The 23,001-nt window shown below is 36.6% G+C and overlaps 1 protein-coding gene across 3 annotated transcripts in view; it reads left to right on the top strand.

The window, feature by feature from the left end:
* KCNK2 (potassium two pore domain channel subfamily K member 2) overlaps positions 1-23,001 on the top strand; it is a 231,229-nt gene that overhangs the window by 187,311 nt on the left and 20,917 nt on the right. For all 3 annotated transcript variants that reach the window (XM_017949549.3, XM_017949550.2, XM_017949548.2), the window contains exon 6: positions 2,433-2,572. In XM_017949549.3, coding sequence (XP_017805038.2) covers positions 2,433-2,572 — 140 coding nt within the window. The remainder of the gene's footprint in view (positions 1-2,432; positions 2,573-23,001) is intronic.

Raw genomic sequence — 23,001 nt, 5'->3', positions numbered from 1 at the left:
TGTGACATCCTGTTTATAAGAAAGAAGACTTATAAAAAGTAATCTGAGCATGAACTAACTCTTCTAAAGTCAACATCTTGGTGAACTTATGTGTTAAATGAGTCACAAATATTTGGATGAAAATTTTTTCTGGTTTTGAAAGAGAAAGTACTTGGGAAAAAATGTCATTTTGGTTTCATTGAAATGGAAACATTTGAAAAAATGAAATTCACTGGTGAGCCTATCATGTAACAGGTTTACACACATATTTCTTAAGTCAGTTCTGTGAAGTTTTAGAGCTGTATCCTCCATGGGCCAACTCTTAACCATCATGAGATGCATTTACAATTATTCCCAGAAATGAGTTTTTAATGTTGCACAAAGTAAAATTTTTATAATATTTGAAAATAATATTATTCACTTTGTAAAATGTATTCGTAAAATTACTTTTGTCCCAAAAGAAAGCTGAACGATGCCTATTCAATTTATTTACCTGACAGAAAAATGCTGTCTTTTTATTGACCCTTTATTATTTGAAAATGTCATCATGAGCAACTTACAATTTAATTTCTCTACAATAATGTTATACTCAGTATTTTATACTTGATTTTAATATATACTTGCAATTTATACTTGATTTTTAATATATACCTGCAACTTATTAGCAAAATTTAATTTCTCTACAATAATGTTATATTCAGTATTTTATACTTGATCTTTGATATACTTGCAATTTACTGGCTGAATTTTTGTGAATTGAGCAAATCCACGCTCTTTTAAGCACCTCCAGTCTCTATGCTGTTGGTCCTAAAATCCTTATCTTCTGCCCTGTTCTAGTAAGTGTTAGATTTGCATTTTAAGGATCTTTTTGGTTATTACCTCAAGCACTACAAACCTGTCAGTTCTCAGTTTTAATTACCTGTTTTAAAAAAGTCAATCTTTCTTCCCCCATTCAGTTACAATATCACCAAAGACCCACAGTGTGGGTCTTTGGTCATCAGAGAGCTCTTCCTCTCACTTATCACAAGTAACTGGCCATCGGTCCTTGATAATTCGGCCTGTAAAATGACTCTTCTTGCCATCTCTGCCCTAACTCAGACACAATAATTTCTTAGCTAATTCAGAACAAAAGCTTCTCATGGGGCTTCCCTGTCAATTCGTTCTTCTCTGCCACTGGATCTTTCTGTGGAGATAGTCAAATATGAATATATAGGACTTGTCTCCCTAGAGACTTTTACTTATTCTCCATTGAGTTAAGATGAAATCTTTACAATCAGATACAGCCTACTTTTTCTAGATTTCTCTCTTCTACTTATCTGCTCTTTGGTCAAATACATGTGGAGATTTATCCATGACTAGAAGTCATTTGACTATACTATATATTTTCCACACTGTGCTATTCCAAGTTTTGATCCTCATTACTTAAGACTCACTTTCCCATTCTTACTTTCCTTCTTCCAGAAGTAAAAATCATTTCTTCTATGTCCTCTCATAGTGTTTTTGTATTCTCTTTGCCATCATGCAATATACCCCATTAAGGTTAAATATCTATATGAGGATTTCTTGATCTAAATTATGAATTTTTCAAGAGAGGTATTTGATTTCTTATTTGTGAAAATAAAAAACAGTTTCACTGTTGGGACTTAATAAATGCCCCCATATTAATGGGGTACTGAACAAAGGGTGTGTTGAAATGAACCCAGATTCTCATAGGTATAGGTATTGTTCCAAGTGGATGGAGAAGTTCTTCAAGGATTAGAGTAAAAAAAAAAAAAAAGAGCCTTGCCAATTTTTTTTTCTTGAGAGCTATGGTTTTATTTTATGACAGTCATGGGAATTTCTCAGAAAAGTCAGAGAGTGATGAATGGTAGTATTACCTGCAAATTTCTATTTGTTCTCCTTCGAACCATCAAGTCATTGTCTCTGGCATTTGTTAGTGATTCATTGTACTGATGACTTTAAAATATGAACCATCGCTAGAGTTGTTCACTTGCTGTTCAGTTTGGCATTAAGTTGATTAGCTAGCATGTATTTATTGGCAATGAGGTAAATATGCTAAGTTAAATGCACACCAACAAAAGTATAATCGCTATCTTCTATTTGTTAAAATAGAGGTGGAAAAAGAAACTTAGTACACATAGAATAATTAAGTACAAGACTGAGATGGATTATATAAATGTAAATGAAACATGAAGCAAGGAAAAATCATGATGATCTGAAGAAGCAATGAAAGGTTTCATTAAGAAAAACTTAACTTGTTCTTGAAAAATAGGTAAGAATTACTTGAATGAAAATCAGAAATCCAAAATGAAGAAAATAATATAAGTCCATTGACAAGAATACTAGATTTCTATGTTTTGCAAACCAAAATTCAGTTAGTAATTTTAGCAATACCTAGATTGTTTACTTTTAAGAATATGAAGTTATTTTGTTCTACTTTGTTTTGTCTCCAGGTGGATCTGATATTGAATATCTGGACTTCTATAAGCCTGTCGTGTGGTTCTGGATCCTTGTAGGGCTTGCTTACTTTGCTGCTGTCCTGAGCATGATTGGAGATTGGCTCCGAGTGATATCTAAAAAGACAAAAGAAGAGGTGAGAATTAAGAAGTGTGCAAAAACACTTCTATTTAGTTAATTCAATAAAGATTATTTTAAATTATGTTTACATTTACATTTAAAATATTTAAACATTTAAAAATGTCAATATTTCCTGTTTGGCATGAATTTGCTATATGAGACTATGAGCAAATATATGAGTTGTATTATTCACTTAGAAAATGTTTCTATGCCAATTGCTGTCTCAGAACTGAGGGCAATCTCTAATGAAAAAGGATGTAACTAAAAACATTTTCTTTGTTATTTCTTTTTCTTTTGTTTTCTTTCTTGTGTTCTCAAGGGCACAAAATAAATTTTATTCTGTAAAGAAAAAATAATAGAAAATATTTGTATCCAGAAATCAGGAGCATGAAATAGTGAATGTTCTAAATAATGTGAAAGGTTTTTTACCTTTAACTTATTTTATTTTTCTTATGTCTATATAAATTTGTACATACACATGTATATATATTCCAAAGCTGTATGAATTATGGCCGTTTTCCGTGTGTATAGATTTTAACAATTTTAAAAGTTGTCAATTTACTTATCTTGTACAACTATACTTATAGAAGTGAACATTAGAATTTTGACCCATGAAATTTTGGAAAATTTGAAATTTGAATATTGATTTTGAAATTCTATTGTTTGGAAATTAAATTTTGATTTCATATTTACATATCCAGGATCACTATTAGTTTGAATGTGACAGGGTAATGTTTAATTATGAAATGTGTATTTCTTGCTTCTGAGTCTTAGTCAACTTTGCTAATTGTTTCAAAGAACAACAAATCTGTAAAACCTGTCCCTATAGTACCTATTGCCTTCCTTTAACTATCCATTCCTAGGCCACAGATATCAGTGTCAGACTCTTTGATGGCTACAAGCGTGAATTCTTTAAGCATACACCCAAAAGAAATAGAATAAGATAGAAACTGATGAAATTAACTTCCCTTTACAAATGTTTTCTTTGAAAATTATGATGTAATTTTTTTGTTTTGTTTTGCTTTGTTTTTGAGACGAAGTCTCTCTTTGTTGTCCAGGCTGGAGTGCAGTGATATGATCTAAGCTCACTGCAACCTCTGCCTCCCAGGTTCAAGTGATTCTCCCACCTCAGCCTCCTAAGTGTCTGGGACTACAGGCTGGCACTACCATGCCTAGCTATTTTTTTTTTTTTTTGTATTTTTAGTAAAGACAGGGTTTCATCATGTTGGCCAGGCCGGTCTAGAACTCCTGACCTTCAAGTGATCTGCCTGCCTCTGCCTCCCAAAGTGCCAGGACTGCAGGCATGAACCACCATGCCAGGCCAAGTCATATAATTTTTTATTCATACACAAGGTGCCTATGTGAACTAGCAAGAATGTAAATTATCCATACTTTACTTCGAGGATACCGTATTTCCTAAATGGGAATTTACTTATTCAGTATGCATTAGTCTATATCTTAGTTGCATCATCAAATCGAAATATTTTTATTATAAACAAGTCAGTAAGACAATATGCTTGACACTATAATTTAAATTGTATGAAAAGCTTTGCTTTGAACAGGACCTATTCAATGGATTTGCCTCAACCTTAGGCTCATTGTATGTGGTGCGCATGTGTGAGTGTGGTGTTTGTGGGGGCGGTAGGGGATGGGAGAGAGAGAGAAATATGATGGATGGTTATTCTTCATATGTACTTCATGTATATCTTGAGATGCTAAGGCAAAAAGTGGAAATTGTAGTTAGGGAATGTTTTGGATAACATAGCTAAAAAGAGAACTACTCAAACATCAAGCAATAATTTGGCTTTCAAATGGATTTGAAAACACATGCACACAAGCATGTATTTCTTAAATAAAATAGACTTGAGCAGAACCTATTTCATACAGTCAGGTAGTTAGGAAAAGTATTGTTTTGCAATACACAAATACACACATATAATATTATAAATAAACCATGTATTACATACATACACACATACATACACACTTATATCTTAATGTTTTTGTGGTCCACAATCTAAAAGTTTGAAAGCCGCTAAGGCACAGATAGTACAGAGGGAAATTTTGTATCTTTATTAATTGATGACATTGGTATAGAATATCTGCTTAAATGTTTAAAACTTGTATTATTAAAAAACAGTGCTTTTTGTGATAGGACTAGCTGGGTCAAAGAATTAGCACACTTTTCCAGAGTAATGAGTCTGCTCTAGCTGTTAAAACAAAATATGACAGACTGGGTGGTATAACAACAGACTTTTTTTTTTCCTCACAATTCTGGAATCTAGAAGTCCAAGAAGGTGCTAGCAGGGTTGGTTTCTGGTGAGGCCTCTCTCCTAGGCTTGCAGGTGGTGCCTTTCCACTGTGTCCTCATATGGCCTTTTCTCCATGTGCATGCATGAGAGAGAGTGAGAGATCATGTGAACATGTACACTCTGGTATATTTTTCACTTCTTAAAAGGACTCCAGTCCTATCGGATTAGGGCCCCACTTTCATGACCTCATCTAACCTTAATTACCTTCTTTAAAACCCTGTCTCCAAATGCAGTCACACTGGAGCTTAGGGCTTCAACATCTGACTTTTGGGGAGACACAAATCAGGCCATAACACCATCTTTTCAAATAAATACAAATTTCTACATAACTGATTTATTCAAAATGAAAATCAAGACTGGGTGTGGTTGCTTAAGCTTGTAATCCCAGCACTTTGGGAGGCTGAGGCAGGCGGATCACCTGAGTCCAGTAGTTTAAGATCAGTCTGACCAACATGGTGAAACTTCATCTCTACTAAAAATACAAAAATTAGCTGGGCATGGGGGTGGGTGCCTGTAGTCCCAGCTACTCAGAAGGGTGAGGCAGGGGAATCCTTTGAACCTGGGAGGCGAAGGTTTCAGTAAGCGGAGATGGCGCTACTGCACTCCAGCCTGGGTAACAGAGCCAGACTCCGTCTCAAACAAACAAACAAACAAACAAACAAACAAAAAACAGCGTTGTGTGCCTGCTTATGAGTGATCTCATGACTCTCAACTGAAAGTATGAGATGTAGCACTGTGTTTTCCTGCTAAACATTGCAGGGCTTTTTTGTTTTGTTTTGTTTTTTGTTTTTTCTTACCACACATGTTTTGGCGTCTACCTAATATTCTGGGTAGCATGTGCTGTCTGGTGATTGCATCTGCCGAAAGCTCACCTGAGTCAAGGCTACGACCAAAGCTTTAAGTGAACCATCCAAAGACGCAGCTGCTCTGAACAGGGGAGCCGGTTGAAATGGAGCTTTCAATTGGAGTAGATATGTATATTTTCTGATTTATAATGTAATTTAAGGAACTGCAAAATGGGGTCACGAATTCAACAGAGAACATGAAGAAAGACAGGGAAAGGCCCCTTATAATTTTCAAAATATCATCATAGCCAAAGTTTTTATGAACAGAATACTGTTAAAATTTCTAAAGCAATGGAAAATGATTATTATATAATTTTAGTTTTGCAGTAACTCACTAAAAGTATAAATCAATAAAAGCCAACTAAATATAATCTAGTTGTCATCTCTGTGTAGATGAACCAATGCCAGGTGACTGCTCAATAGGTATTCCTTACTTTCCATGCCCAAGTCATTCCGGGCACCGTTAGTTTTAAAAACTCCCAAAGTGTTAAGAAACAACAAGGTTATTTCTAGTTTTCAGTTTTGATGAATAAAAACATTAAACATTTTTAGTAACTGGGAATCTTTCTCACTAAAAAATTTAACTAGTACAAAGTATAAAAAATACAAAATTAAATATAGCTTCAAATTTTCCAAGTGATAATACTTGGACACATGCTTTCCCTGAATGAAAAGATTTTGGCTAATAACCCCAGTCTTATATTATTTTTTCAAAAACAAATCTGCTTAAACCATATTGGTTTAAGTATGAAAATATAGATCTAGTCATATGTGCCCTTATTCCATTTCTGTTTTTTATGTTAAAACATATTGTTTCCAGCCAGGCGCTGTGGCTAACACCTGTAATCCCAGCACTTTGGGAGGCTGAGGCGGGCAGATCACCAGAGGTCAGGAGTTTGAGACCAGCCTGGCCAATATGGTGAAACCCTGTCTCTACTACAAATACAAAAATTAGCTGGGCATGGGGGTGGGTGCCTGTAATCCCAGCTACTCCGGCTGAGGCAGGAGAATCACCTGGACCCGGGAAGGCGGAGGTTCCAGTGAGCCGAGATCATGCCACTGCACTCCAGCCTGGGTGACAGAGCAAGACTCCATCTTCAAAAAAATAAAAATAAAATGAAAAATAAAATAAATTATGTTTCCAGTGAAGAATAGTTTTAATGAGATTATGTTTTGTTTTCCATCAACATGCTGAAATAAAACGTGGTCTAGCTAATCCATCTGAAATATTTGAAGAGGAAATGATTTGTTGAAACATACTATATATTCAAAAGTGCCACATATAATTATAGTTGATCTGCATCAAGGAAAACAATAATGAGCACAGTAATTTTCCAGTTTTCCACGGAAACATATGCATTTCTGTAAAAGCGTTTGTCTATTTTTTAAGCTCCAGTGGAGGGTAGGCACATGTTTAACAGAAAGAATTGGTAAGTCAACTTATCTTTTTCATGAAACTATGTACTGTCTTCTGAGGAAATAATGTTTCCATTTATAAAATAAAGCTTATTTAGATATTCTGGATAATACAATAATACTGCTACCTGAGGGAGGCATAATAGAAATAAGATGTGACCACGAAACTCAGAAGGTAAAATCTGTGCTTGCTTAGGAAGAAAGCATGGAGCAGGGTGTCGTTACTACACACAGGCATACCTCAGGTTCCTACTGTTCACATTTCTTGAGCTTGAAAGGGTCTGTGATTTCTACATACTTCTTCTATCGATGCCCATGTGCCAGTGTTTGGGTGTTCCTGGGCACATACGAGATAAACACCACCGTGGTCCACACCATAGCATGCTAGTGTTGTCGGGCCAGGTGGCACCACAGCTGGCCACAGTGAATTGATAGCCAGGCAATGCTTCTCTACCAATATCATTTCCTTAGTCTCTGGAGATGCTTATGCAAATAGAGGCTCTCACTTTAGTAAGTTGGCCTTGTATTGTGTGAAAACTACACCCTTTGACTGGACAACGCTAGTGCCAAGAAGCCTTGAAAGACTGTCCCTGAATTTTTATTTCACCCCAATTTTGTGAAGGGGCCTGAGAATGTGAAAGAACATAGTTTTGTTTTGTTTTGTTTTGCTAATTACCTGGTGGCAGCATTTGGTCTCCTCTAAATTTCACTCTGGTTGGCAATGACTCTTTCAGGAAAGGAGCTGGTACTTGGAGGCTCTTTATCTTGGCCAGAGATGAGCAATTAAGAAACAGTTGCAGCCTGGGCCCCGGAAAGTTTGCAGTAGATCATTTTATCATTATTTCTTATGGGAGAAGTGCTTTCAATTTGAAAATGCCATTTGAATAGCTTAGATTTTATTCAGAAAACTTTACAGAGCCATAGAAGGATTTTAAGTAAGTGGAATGAATGATGTTGGCAACAGTGAGAAAGATGATTTAGTTGCAAACAAAGCTGGATTCAGGAAAATCAACTGGGAGAGTTACTGCAGATATCCAGATACTATCAAATGAAGGGTCTAGGGTAGCAGTGGGATAGAGATGAAAGTTCAGATTTCAAAAATACTTGGGGGATAAAAGGAATAGAATTTGGTGACCCATTAACTGTGCACAATAAAGAAAAAAGGAGAATGACATCCATAATTCTAACTTTGGGTAGGATTACAGAATGCTGGAAAATGAGAGATTTTGCAAAAATTGGAACAATCAGATAGTTTTATGTTGGACATGTTATGATTGCAGACGTAACAGACATCCAGGTAGTTCAATTTTAGAAAATTGCATCTGCATGCCTGGAATGTAGGAGAAATTAAAGCTGGGAAGATAGTTTGAGGCCATCACTACCTGAGAGCTGTGAGTATAGATGAATTCACCTAATGAAGATTTGTAAAGTAAGTCAATAGTGGAGTTAAAAACAGAACGTGGAGTAATACCTTCACTTAAGGTGTGGGATGTGGAGACTATGGACTGTTTAGCAAACAATATAGTTAAATAAATTGATTTGTGGTTGAGTCTGTTGGAAAGGCAAAGGCATCGCAGTTTTGAAGAGAGGAAGATGGTTACAGTGATGGATCATATTGGCTAAAGAAAACGGTGAAGAAAATCCAAGGAAAGGCTAACATAATAGCATAAAACAGATGAAAAAAGTAACTAGAATTCCCCATTAGGGAACTCTTGTAGAAAACCATGTAAATCTTGTTCCCTGGCATGGGTGCAACACAGTAGCTATATCTTAAGATAGTTCCGGCCACATAAAACACAATTTCAAAGGGCAACAGTCACAGTGTTTTTATGGAAATGGGAGCCCTTGGAACATGACTAACAGAAACCCTTGTGAATGGTGCCCTGGGGGAATTGAGCCTTGGCATGGAGACCAGTTAGGAATTAGAATTATTTAATGTCGAGTTCCTAAATTATTAATTCATTCAAAAAGTGCTATTAAGTTCTTACTACGTGATGAGTGCTGTATTGGGTGCTGGGAGTAACTCTTCATCTGTGGTAGTTTGAAGTCCATCTCTTTATTGGGAGGATTGCACAGGTGGTGTGTTTGCTTACTGGTCTTTCTAATGCTTGCTTTTACTTTTCCTCCTCCAGTGCTGGAAAAAGGAGCTTATTGGAGAACACTTGTTAACATAGCCTGCTTTTACTTTTTTCTTTTCTTTTTCTTCTTCCCACCCTCCATCACTCCCTTCCTTTTTTCTTTGATCTTCAGACTATATGTCAGACTTTGTAATTATTGCTTTGATTTCTGTGATATTGTAGGGCAGGGGGGCGGCAATACTGTTTGGTACAATTTTTCTGGCAGTGTTTCTTACTGTTATTGCTCTCTTACTGAGATATTCAAGTAGCTATAAATGACTACTTGAAATTGGACTATGGGCATAGTATTCATTGACCATAAATCTTCTCAGGTTTATGTCTTACACATGTAACTCTTCTTTGGCTAAAGGATAAGAACAATATAAAATAGAAGCAGGAAGTGTCACGATGGGCTATTCACACTAAAGCATACATAAAGGGCCCATCTTCTCTTTCCCACGGGGAGAAGGGTGTCCTTCACTATGTGATGGGGAAAAGATGAGAGCAATCAGATTTTGAGGTTCATCTGCTGGTCAATGTTGGCTCTGCCTAACCATGCAAAGGAGAAAGTTCTTTCTCTCTCCAGTCACAGCCTGAGTTCAGCAAGTTATTGTCTATTTAGTAAATAGGCAATTGGAGAGGAGAATAAAACAAGGCAAGAATTAAATTATGCTTGAAGGCAACATGAACTGCCAGAAACCCAGACATGTCTGATTTCTAAGTGAATTGTATGAGCAGTCATTTCTGCAGAACCGAGACCCCAAATTATGTCTCTATATAGCCTCAGTATTATGTTGCATGCTATGAACCTTTGTGGTTCTAACTTCAGGGAGGCCTTAATAAGTCAAAATGTATACTAAAAATGAAATAGGATTTGAGGACGTTCAGAAATGGAAACACTTCTCTTCTAGAACACATTTTAAGTTATTTCCCTTTTAATACTAAATGAGATAATCATGTATAATGCACAGCTGTCAAATAATAATGGCTAATAAGGAAGCAGAAACACACAGAAGTACAGTGACTTGGGAAGGGTTGTACAGCTGGTAAAGCGGAAGAATCAATAATGAACTCAGATAGCTTGACTCCATGGCCCAGCCTTTTTATGTTGTAGCTATGCTGCTTCCCAATTGCTCACAATATTTCTTATCTGTTGTTGTTATTGTTTATTTCTGTCTCTGCCTTCTCATCTCACTTCTTCCCGTCCTTCCCCATTCTTCTCTTCCCTCCTTCCCTTTCCTCTTCCTGTCTCCTCCCTCCTCCTTCTTTCCTCTTTTCGCCTTATGTGGGTAATACTGACTCATCAGGAACATGTGCCCAAGGCTTACCCATCTGTTACTGTGTAACTACAGAGAAGAGCTTTGTGTATTTAATTTGGTTACTAATTATTTATGGTATAGATCAGTGAAATCTTGAAACCTAAAATTTTTACATTCTTTCAAGTGAAAAGAAGTGATCTGTATGATTTCTGAAAAGTGAGTGGGTTTTGAGGCCAACAAAACTGAGATTTAATTCTATCTCAACTATTTACTAGCTCTGCAAACATCACCAAAATGTCTAATCTCTTTTGAATCCGTATTTCTTTTCTGATAAAATTAAGGTATGGTATCTCCTTTATGAGTTTGCTGTGAAGATGTGGTGAGGAGTGTATGTGATGTGGCTGAATGCTTACTGAATGTTTGTTTCTTTCCACATGGGTTTCTGAATAAATTAATATCAAATTATCTCAAATCAAATAATTTTATAAAGTTCTAAGACTATATATATATATAATATCATCATATATTGCTCTATGTAGAGCATAAAATATCATGAGTGCTTATAGGTCTAAACATTTTACCTGGTTGAAATAATAAGTAAACACAAAAGAAACGATAAACAAACAAACAAAAACTATTGAAGGTGTCTATATTGCTAGAATTTAATCACAAAACCAGAGTCCAAAATAGCCTAGTAAAAAAATGAATATAGAAATTTCAAATATGTTGAATATTCTATGGACTTTTAAAAGACTAGTTTCTACATTAAATGTTCCTAAAATCTACCCAGATCCTCATTTTTTTTTTTTCTTGAATTAGACCCACAAATTTTCTAGTGTCTTACTGTCTCAATTGAGGTAGAACCTGTCTGGATTCTTCCTTTTATTAAACCAAGAGGCAGTAGCTCAATTGTTTTCTTAAAAAATAAAAATGTGCAGGAAGATTACTTTTGTTTTCTTCCTTTTATTTTAGGTTGAATTCTCAGTACAAATGGTGACTTTTTTTTTCTCTTTGATTATGTATCTCACAGAATGTCATCTGGTAATGGAAGTTCAGAATAATTTTTTTCTATTCCTTTGTAAATAATAAGAAAATAAGTTAATAGTTTCTGCCTCAAAGCTCCTTATAAGTAATTTCATTTTCTTTAGCTAGAGAGCACATTATGAGGATTTAGTGCATCAATATACAATATTATTTTTCTTTTTTGACTATTTTGAGACTGTTATCTGTTTTGAGAAATTGTGTTAGGAAAAGTGGCCACCATGAACTTGGCTTTCAAAATTGTTTTTGGACTTTCTTCAGCAAACCAAAGTAGTCCCCTTGCCTGTATTCAGAGCTAAAAAAATCACATTTTACAAAAAATCAAACTATGTTTGCTGAGAACAGAAGAAAATGTGTTTTCAAACATGGATCAAAATGAACTTGGTTTTAGCTCCTCTTTAAGATGGCTTTTTCTAAATGAATATTAGCTTGTGATTGGTTGGGACCAAGAGTGGGGGGCATTTTGAATAATCAAATCAGGGATTATTTAATCATCTTTTGCAACAAAGTATGATGATTTGTTTAGCGTTCAGTGGATGACACCCTAATTGTAGTAAGACAATTTAGCTCTTCCTGCCTCAAACTTGTTTTGAACCAAAAGAACGGCTTCTAATAAAGGATGCACGTGCATGGGTGTACACGCACATGTGTGCCCATGTGTGCAGGTGCACACACATAAAATCTCTTATTTCAAAACAAGATAGAATGTCTATTCTTTCTCCAGCAAAAGTGCTAGTCATCAGTATTGATCATGAAATACTTTCATTTGACTCTTTCCAGATACATATTAGGATTATACTTCCTCTTCTTTTCTTTCCTTTTTTTTTTTTTTTTTGAGACGGAGCCTTGCCTTGTCACCCAGCTTAGAGTGCAGTGCCATGATCTCGGCTCACTGCAAGCTCTGCCTCCTGGGTTCACGCCACTCTCCTACCTTAGCCTTCTGAGTAGCTGGGACTACAGGTGCCCACCACCACTCCCGGCTAATTATTTTGAATTTTTAGTAGAGACAGGGTTTTACCATGTTAGCCAGGATGGTCTCGATCTCCTGACCTCGTGATCCACCCATCTCAGCCTCCCAAAGTGCTGGGATTACAGGCATGAGCCACTGCGCCCGGCCCTACTTCCTCTTCCTTTTTGTGTTTATAAACAGATCTGGCCAAGGATTTGTGGGCAGAATTCATGTGAGTGAATGGGAGAAAATTTTTTATTTAATTAAATTAATTAATTAATTAATTTATTTATTTATTTATTTTTGAGACAGAGCTGGAGTGCAGTGACGCAATCTTAGCTCACTGCAACCTCTACCTCCCAGGTTCAAGTGATTCTTCTGCCTCAGCCTCCTGAGTAGCTGGGACTACAGGCACACACCACCACACCCGGCTAATTTTTGTATTTTTAGTAGAGATAGGGTTTCACCATATTGGCCAGACTGGTCTCGAACTCCTGACCTCGTGATTCATCTGCCTCGGCCTCCCAAAGAAGTGCTGGGATTCGCCTGGCCAGGAAGAAGGTTTAATTGCATCTGTGAGTGCCTCAAGATCCTCTTGCCCTCTAGCACAATTACCATAGGAGATCATGGATGCCATGTCAGCCTGGGTCCCTGAGTAACTACACTGAGCAGAGCCCTTTGATGATTTGTGGATATTTAACCAGAACAAGAAATTAACCTTTGTTGCTTTAAGCCACTAAGATGAAGGGATTATTCGTTCTATATTATAACCTTTGCTATCCTGATTAATTTGATAACACACCATAATCATTGTTTCTCTAATTCAAGGACAGAATTACAATGATAATATTATTATTTTAATAATACTATTGTTTAAGGAAAAAGTTAAAATAATAATTTTGGAGATTTAGACTTTATATGCCATGTTTATATTTGGTAAGTTTTACATTAGCTTCCAAATCTCTGACAGGCTTAGGTGTATTATCTACATTATCTTACTTAAGATTCACTAGTAGTTTTAGTAAAACTGAAGCATCAAGGTAAGAGTCCAAGTAAAATAGAGCAACCTGCCTTTTAACTCCTTATGTGCTGTAAATTCCAGAGACCAGGTCCTATAAAAAGGCAGTTTCTGCTCTCAGCCTTCCTGTTATCCCTGATTCTGATTCTGTATACACATACAAGATTGAGTCCAGTGATGCTGAATCTGTTTTGTATGTAAATTTCCATAAGAAGAAATATTGAACTGAATATGTTTTCATAAAATCAATGCATAATATCAAAGCATTCAGACATGAAAGAGTAGAATACTCTTATATAATATTATTTTTGAAATTTATTAAGTTGAACTGTGTGAAATTATTGACATTCAGCTGTTTTTGACCTTAAAAATCACAGTCTCACTTGATTCAATGTAATATTCTAAGGAAATATATTTGAAAATCATATTTACAAGTACTATAAAATCTATTCACTAGATTATAACCTTTACATTAGGCAAAATCGTATTTGGCCACACATCTACGCTATATTTTCTTTATTCATTAGTTAACAAAAACTTTTCAAAATCCTATTCTGATTACATACAGACTATGGAATAATTATTGCATCTCAACTCAACAGACCAGTGTGTTGCACTTGCATGTTATACAAATCTCTACCTTTTAGATCTGTCATGTGTCCCTCTAAGACTATCACTCCAGTTTTCCCTCTTCTTTGTTCACATGGGCACATCATAACTGCTTCTCCTGCTGTTGAAGCTCTCTCTGGGGCCATGACACTGTAATAATGAATACTGATTCCTCACTTCATTCCCTATAACACAGTTCATATAAGACTGAAACCGATTATAACTTTATAGAAGTCCTACAGATAATTTAAGGGAATTACAGAGCAGAAAATAAAAACTTCGTGCTTGTTGATCAGACAGGGCTGCTTCTAGAATCTCTTGGCTATCTTCTTAAAGAATTGCCTCTTGGCCATTTCACTTCTCAATCTTTATAGGGCTCTGCTTACCACTCCAGGCAAATTCGTTTTATTGGATATCCCCTCCCCTGCGGTACAGAGGCCACACTAGCAGAAGACCAGTTGACACAATGATAATGTATGTGCAAATATACTCTCCCCCAGATGGAGATAGCTTTTTAAATCAGGGGTCCCCAACCCCTGGGCTGAAGACCAGTACTGGTCCATGGTCTGTTGGGAACCAGGCCACACAGCAGGAGGTGGATGGTGGGTGAGTGAGCATTACTGCCTGAGCTCTGCCTCCTGTCAGATCAGTGGCAGCATTAGATTCTCAGAGGAGCGGGAACCCTATTGTGAACTGTGCATGTGAGAGACCTACGCTGCACACTCCATATGAGAATCTACTGCCTGCTGTTCTGAGATGGAGGTGTTTCATCCTGAAGCCATTCCCCCAGCTCTGCCGGTGGAAAAATTGTCCTCCGTGAAACCGGCCCCCGGTGCCAAAAAGATTGGGGACTGCTGTTTTAAATGATTGACTGTGACACTGGCTGTCTTAGTCTGAAGCACATGCATTTGAATTGTTTCCTCATGTAAGGTTGTTCCCAAGAATGATGGACAGGTACTTGACTTCCATGTCTGTGAGTAAACAAGCAAATAAATAAACAAATATGCTCAGCAAAGTAGTCACTTTCATAATGAAGGAGATTTTACTACACTGATAAATTCTAGCTCCCATTCAGCATATCAAGTTACTTTGGATTCCTAAAATGTCTGGTTTTTCACCTTTAATTAAACAGCAACAGAAGCATATGGAAAAAAAAAGTTAAATAACACTGATCATTAGAGAAATGCAAATCAGAAGCACAATTAGATACTATTTCATACCATCAGAATGGCTATTATTGAAAAGTCAAAAAACAACAGATGCTGGTGAAGTCGTGGAGAAAAAGGAACACTTATACACTGTTGGTTGGATTGTAAATTCGTTTAATCATCGTGGAAAGCAGTGTGGAAATTCCTCAAAGAGCTAAAAGCAGAACTACCATTTGACCCAGCAATCCCATTACTGGGGGTATATACCTAGAGGAATATAAATCATTCTGTTATAAAAACACATGCATGTGAATATTCATTGCAACACTATTCACAATAGTAAAGACATGGAATTAATGTAACTCCCATCGATGACAGAATGGATAAAGAAAATGTGGTACATATACACCATAGAATACTACACAGCCATAAAAAAAATGAGATTATGTCTTTTGTGGGAACATGGATGGAGCTGGAGGATATTATCCTTAGCAAACTAACGCAGGAACAGAAATCCAAATACTGCATGTTTTCACTTATAAGTGGGAGCTAAATGATAAGAACTTAACACAAAGAAGGAAACAACAGACACTGGGGCCTACTTGAAGGTGGGAGAAGGAAGAGGAACAGAAAGATAATTATTGGGTACTGGGCTTAATACCTTGGTGATGAAATACTCTGTACAACAAACCCCCATGCCACGTGTTTACTTATGTAACAAATCTTCACATGCATCCCCCATCCTAAAATAAAAGTTTAAAAACAAAACAAAAACAACAGAAATGCTTCTCACATCTTGCAGCTGTTTGTTCATAACCACTCTAGTTTTGCTATTTTCATAAGCTCCCGACATCAGCAAGCACTTCAGTATCTTCTGAGAAAAATGCTATGTATGAAATATTGCCCTAAAGCTAGGTAGAAAATAAATTTTATTGGGAAATCTTACTATATAAAGAAATCCATTTTCAGAATTGGAGACTGTGAGTATAAATATGATGATTTTTTTCAAAGAATTTCTCACAAATGTCAAAGTTTGTAATATGTCAGTGGCCCCTTCAATTTCCCTTTGCCTATTCTTTTGTTTTATTTTGTTTCGTTTTGAGATGGAGTCTCGCTCTGTGGCTCAGGCTGGAGTGCAGTGGCACGATCATGGCTCACTGCAACCTCCGCCTCCTGGGTTCAAGCACTTCTCCTGTCTCGGCCTGCACAGTAGCTGGGATTACAGGCACCTGCCACCACGCCCAGCTAATTTTTGTATTTTAGTAGAGATGGAGTTTCACCATGTTGTCCGGGCTGGTCTCAAATTCCTGACCTCAAGTGATCCACTTGCCTTGGACTCCCAAAGTGCTGGGACTACAGGTGTGAGCCACTGTGCTCAGCCCTGTTGCCTATTCTTGAGAAACTATTTCTTTTAGTGAGGGCATTTTTTATGATACATAGTTTTTATATATATATATATATATATATATATATATATATAAAATATACACACACAGTATACATGTACACTATAGATATACTATATAGAAATATGTACTATATATTATGCACTATATATACTATACATAATATATACTATAAATATATAGTATATATTATATATATATTCCGTGCATGTACATATGTATGTGCGTGTGTACACACGTACACACATGTATAAATTCATCTTAGCTCTCATTCGTGTCATTTCTACCACACTTTGAGAACCTGATGAACGGATTTAACTTAAACATAACTTTGATTTAATAACTACTGTTTCATGTTCAGTACATGATTCTGAATGAACAGGCAAGGCAGCAAGGTCATATATAAGCAGGGCAGGGTAAGAATTGCTTTCCTATTTTGAAGCTTCATGAAGGGCAGTATGCAAACTATTCAAGTTCAACAAAAGTCAGTATAGTATGAGTATAGAAAAAATAATGATTTTGCTGAATAGTGTCTCTGATTTGCAAGTTGAGGACTATTATGAAGAGATGCATAGCACTAATGATTTCATTCCATGAGTACTCAATGACTTGTTTGTTCATAGACATGTTTTGATTGTCCATGATATGTCAGGCATTTTACTAGGTATTGGGAATACAGTTTTATGTATATAAAACTTTATATATATATACACACACACACCATATATATACACACACACCATATATATATACACACACCATATATATATACATCATATATATACGCATCATATATATATACACATCATTCATATATATATATATATATAGTGGCATTTCCCTCAAGGAGAAATTTATAGGTACAAGGGAGTATATAAGCATCTACTAACAATCACTACAGGGTAGATACTGTAATAGAGATATACAGAATATGCTTTACATGCAATGGTGCACAAAAATGGGAATTACTAAATTTAACTGGGTGAACTGGGGAAAATTGCATAAAGAGGGTACTACCCCGACTTATCTTGTTCTTTCCTGTTTTGCGTTTCATCTATCAAATCATCCTACAACAGTGATCTGAAAATGTATCCAGAATCCAATCACTTGTCACTTGTTTCTTCATTTTTTCCTGTGCCACCATGAGCTCACACTATATTATTGCAGGGACCTCCTAGCTTTCACCTTTGCTTTATGTAAAGTCTGTTTTCAACAAAGACGCCAGAATAATCCTTTGAAACATGAGTCGTATCATGTTATTTCTCTGGTTGGAAGTTTTTGATGGCTTCCCTTTTTCCTCAGAGTAAAAGCGAATGTCTGTAAAGCAGTGTAAAAGGTTTTAGATGATCCAGCCCCCTTTCCTCCAGCCTCTTCTCTTCCTCTTCTCTTTCCGGGTGCTCACTCTGTTCCAGCCTCGCTAGTCCCTTGCGATTCCCCCAGCACACCAGGAACACTCTTGTCCTGCTGCCTTTGCACTGACTGTTGCCTCTGTTAGCAGTGCTCTTTTCCCAGGTATGGCTGGCTCGCCTCCCTGGCTCACCTCCCAACATCGTCAAGTCTTTTCATCAAATACCATTTGTCAGTGGGGCCCACTTTGGCCATTCTATTTAAGATTGACACTCCTTTTCCCCAAGCACCCTTGGTTCTCCCTTCCCTGTTCTGCATTTTCATCATATTCACCAACGTCTGACATTCTAGACAACATACTAACTTATCACGTGCCATTGTCTACTGGCTGTCTCTCTTCCTAGAAGGTATTTCTTAGAAGACAAGGAATTGTTGCTGTTTCGCTTTATCAAAATCGAGTGAAATGGTGCTTAGCATATAATAGGCACTCAATAAATGCTTGTTGAATTGAATGGATGAATGGGTGTAGAGAGAAAATAATTCAACTTAGAAGCCATAGAATTCAGAAAAAAAAAGGATAAATCTTTAATAATGTAGAGATTTTGTTTTTCATGCTTATTTCCAATATTAGTATATCTATATCTCACTGATAAAAGTTGAACGGCTAAATTTTCATCTCTGTCAAACTAGAGATAAGATTTTAATTTTGTTCATTTTAAAAAATGTTTTCAGTAGAACCAAAGTATACTAACTTTGGTGGCTTATATTCATTCTATTATTGCTTACAGATATAAAATCAATGACAATTAATATTCAAGGAAAGATTAATTTTATATTTAAATAGCTTGACAAATAAGCTACTTAAAATTTTCAAGAGGCTAAAATGATTAATGTTTTAATAAAGAAAATCTTGAGTAATTACCGTAAGAGGTGGAACAAAGTTTGATGTATCCAACAAGAAGCTAGTTCAAAACTTAGTCTATAGCTGCAGCAAAATGTCAGGAATATTTCATTTTTATTCCTGATGTGATGGTTTTGTGGCTGGAAGTTTTTTTGCATTTTTAATTCTTTTGTTGTTTTACTTTTAAATAATTGGTCCTTAGGATTTCCTGTCTTCTAGCTAAAGAGTACCTACTTCCTACATGTGAAAAGCCCCTTATAACAGTTGATTCTATTTTAAGTATTAGTAGCATTTTCAAGAAGGTTTTTTAATATTTTTAAATTTTCTAAACTATGTAAAATGACAAATTTGCTGATTTGAAGGGCATGTATTTGATTTGAAAGGTGAAATCTATGGTTGAGTAAAGAAAAATGCAGGCAGGAAGGGCTACTTTTATCTAGAGAACAATAAGCATAGTAATAGTATTGGATAAAGTGAAAGGGTGCTTAAAGAAAATGTGTTCTTAACATGAAATTAATTCACTGTGGTTCTCTAAATGAGGAATTGGTATGTTTTTCCAACCTCTCCTATGAGAAAATATAGTTACCTTTGATGGATAATGCTAAATAATCTACTGCTTCTATTTTTAACTTAAAAACTTTTGCTCAGAAATGCTGGCTTCACAATGATTGCTAATTCCAAATAATACAAGTTTTCTTCTTCCAGTGGAACTTAGCCGGAATGTTCTTTATTAGAGATGATGTGTCTGAGATTCCCTTTGATCCACTTAGGAATTCTGAATGAGCAGCTCCAGGAAAGTATTAGTTCTACCTCTCTCTCCCTTTGACAGGGTTACATACTAAAAGATCTTTGGAGTACTGATGCTATTTTTGGCACATGAATGCTAATGTGGATATTTGATATTAGTGTTGCATTAAGGACTACATGTAAAACAAGTCAGTATGTCTTTTCACAGTTCGAGAGGGAAAAGTGAGGGGGACTTACGCTTGACTGGAATAAATGCATTCCTGACTTTGAGACATCATGCAGTTTACATACTATCCAAATGGAAATGTTTTATATAGTTTTACATCCAAGACAGACAATGCTTTTGTTACTCTGCATTTTACCAGTGGGAATACTCATGCGCTTCCTGCAGTTCTTTTTGTGCAGCAGGAGGATAATGGTTTTTTGAAGGGAGGCCTAAGAAAAAATTGCCAACCAAAAGCACTCTTCTTATTTTAAATAAGCAGATTAAACTTTATTAAAAAATTCTCCTGGGCTGGGCGCAGTGGCTCACATCTGTAATCCCAGCACTTTGGGAGGCTGAGGTGGGTGGATCACCTGAAGTCAGAAGTTTGAGACTAGCCTGGCCAACATGGTGAAACCCAGTGTCTACTAAAAAAACACAAAAATTAGCCCAGCATGATGGCGCATGCCTGTAATCCCAGCTACTTGGGAGGCTGAGGCAGGAGAATCGTTTGAACTCGGGAGGCACAGGTTGCAGTGAGCCGAGATCATGCAAGTGCACTCCAGCCTGGGTGACAAGAGCAAAACTCTGTCTCCAAAAAAAAAAAGTTATCCCAATTTTACTATAAAATTACTATTAAATAAATTACTAATTAATTACTATTAAATGAATAGTAATTAGCTAAAGCTGAATCTCATGAAACAGTATTTCCTTAAAATACACAGAGGAATTGTTAGACGTGTAAATCTTGTAGATCACCCCACCTTGCCAAATCAACCCAAGGATTTATGATGAAAAGTGTAGATTCTATAAATTAAAAGCAACTAACTAAAAAGTGTTGTCTCAAAAGTTCTTGGGTAATGTCAAAGCTCTAGAATTGTATATTTAATAAATATTCTATCTTAATCAATTTATCCTATTGTCCATTTGTGGGTCTTTGCATTCATCTCTAATATGACACTGCTAATTGAGGCCAAAACAACTCTACATTTATATTTCTACACCATTGCCTCTTTGAACCAGTTTACTGTTACAAATATGTTCTATTTATCCACATTCGACATCTGTATTAGTCCATTCTTGCAATGCTATAAAGAAATACCTGAGACTGAGTCATTTATAAAGAAAAGTTTAATTGGTTCACTGTTCTGCAGGCTGTACAGATGCATGGCTGGGGAGGCCTCAGGAAACTTACAATTATGGTGAAAGGCTAAGGAGAGGCAGGCAGGATTTGCATGGCTGCAGCACGAGGAAGAGAGAGTGGGGGAGGAGCTACACACTTTTAAACAACCAGATCTTGCAGTAACTCACTCACTATCACGAGAACAGTAAGAGTGAAATCCGTCCCCATGATCTAATCAGCTCCTACCAGGTCCCACCACCAATGCTGGAATTTACAATTTGACATGAGATTTGGGTCAGGACAGACACCCAAACCATATCAACATCCATGAATAGCGTCGTATCCTTGTGTTTACTAAAGCTCTGAGATAGCTGGGTATGTTGTCTCACAAAGCAATCATGGTCAGGCTCAGTGACCCGTGCCTGTAATCTAGCACTTTGGGAGGCCAAGGCAGGTGGATCCCTTGAGCGTAGGAGTTCAGGACCAGCCTGGGTAACATGGCAAAATCCTGTCTTTACAAAAAGTACAAAAAATTGCCTGGTGTGGTGGCATGCCTGTACCCCCAACTACTCAGTAGGCTGAGGTGGGAGGATGACTTGAGCCCGGGAGGTCAAGGTTGCAAGGAGCCCAGATCATGCCACTGCACTTCAGCCTGGGCAATGGGAGTGAGACCTTGTCTCAAAAAAAAAAAAAAAAAAAAAAAAATCATGTCTATATGGATTGTCCCTTATTGGAGAAACTGGCAGTTTGAAGGTATTTTAAAACTAGAGAAAAATGAACTGATTAATTCTCTCCTCCTTTCTCTTTTCCTGGCAGTCTTTATCTTCCATTATTCGAAATGCATGAGCACCCAGCTTTTACATCTGAAAGCAAGATGATAAGGAGGCTAGTGAGGGAGAAACTTGGGAATAGTTAAAGCCTTTGAGAGCTTTGTTATGAGCCTTGAAGGTGTTAAAATCAGACAAAGACAAAAAAGTTCCTTCTCACTAAGCATTGAGATAATGAAGCTAATGAAGCTGGGAGAATTTTTTTTTTTTTTTTTTTCAGTTAATAGCAAATAAAAAGTAATAGGTAATACTGGTAAGGCACCAGGAGAGGCATTTGAATTGTCTTTGCTTCTCCTCTGCCCCTTCTCTCCTTCTTGAATATTTCTTACCCCTTTATTACTTATAGGCTTCATAGAATAACTAGACCAAGGCTTAACAGAAACCCATTATAACACAGCTCCCTGTTAAATGGCTTCATAGAAGCCATTTTTTTCAGTTAATACCAAATAAAAGGTAATAGGTAATACTGGTAAGGCACCAGGAGAGGCATTTGAATTCTTTGCTTCTCCTCTGCCTCTTCTCTCCTTCTTGAATATTTCTTACCCCTTTATTACTTGATGTAATACAGGCTTCTTAGAATAACTAGACCAAGGTTTAACAGAAACCCATTATAACACAGCTCCCTGTTAAATGGATAAAAAAAAAATAGGTCAAATCGTGTTCTCCAAAGCATAAAGTGATATCATAAGTGCTACATATGAAAGTTTGCCTGAGGTGACTAGCAGTGGGAGTGAAGGAGTTCCATTTCATTTTCTCTCTTGTCACAGTCCTTGACTTTTCATGGAATATAAGTAGATGCTTTGGACAGCTCTGATGGCCACAGACAAAGGGTGGCCATGTGTGTGTCCATCATGCTACCTTAGGATACTGTTTAGGAACATTTGTTAAAAGGACACTGAAGTATAGCTCTTTGATTTCCTTTCACAATGGAAGAGTCCCATATTTTATCGTTACATTCAGAGGCATTATTCTTCCCCATATTCCAAATTCAGAAGTCATCAGTGGATACAGCTGGGGAGACAGGCCCACGGCACTTCTGATCTGTTTCACCAGGTTCAGGGTAAGCCCCTGCACTCTTCTGGGGTGAGATGCCAGCCTTGCCTTCCTGCCACCTCTACAATATTTCCATTGCCCTTTATTTTATTTTCTGCCTTTTCTTCCTGTTTCTTAGGCATCCT

The sequence above is a fragment of the Papio anubis genome, chromosome 1 (assembly GCF_008728515.1).
Source record: "Papio anubis isolate 15944 chromosome 1, Panubis1.0, whole genome shotgun sequence".
Taxonomy (NCBI): Eukaryota; Metazoa; Chordata; class Mammalia; order Primates; family Cercopithecidae; genus Papio; species Papio anubis.
The sequence above is the reverse complement of the archived record's forward strand: the minus strand, read 5'-3'. Positions and strand labels throughout refer to the sequence as shown.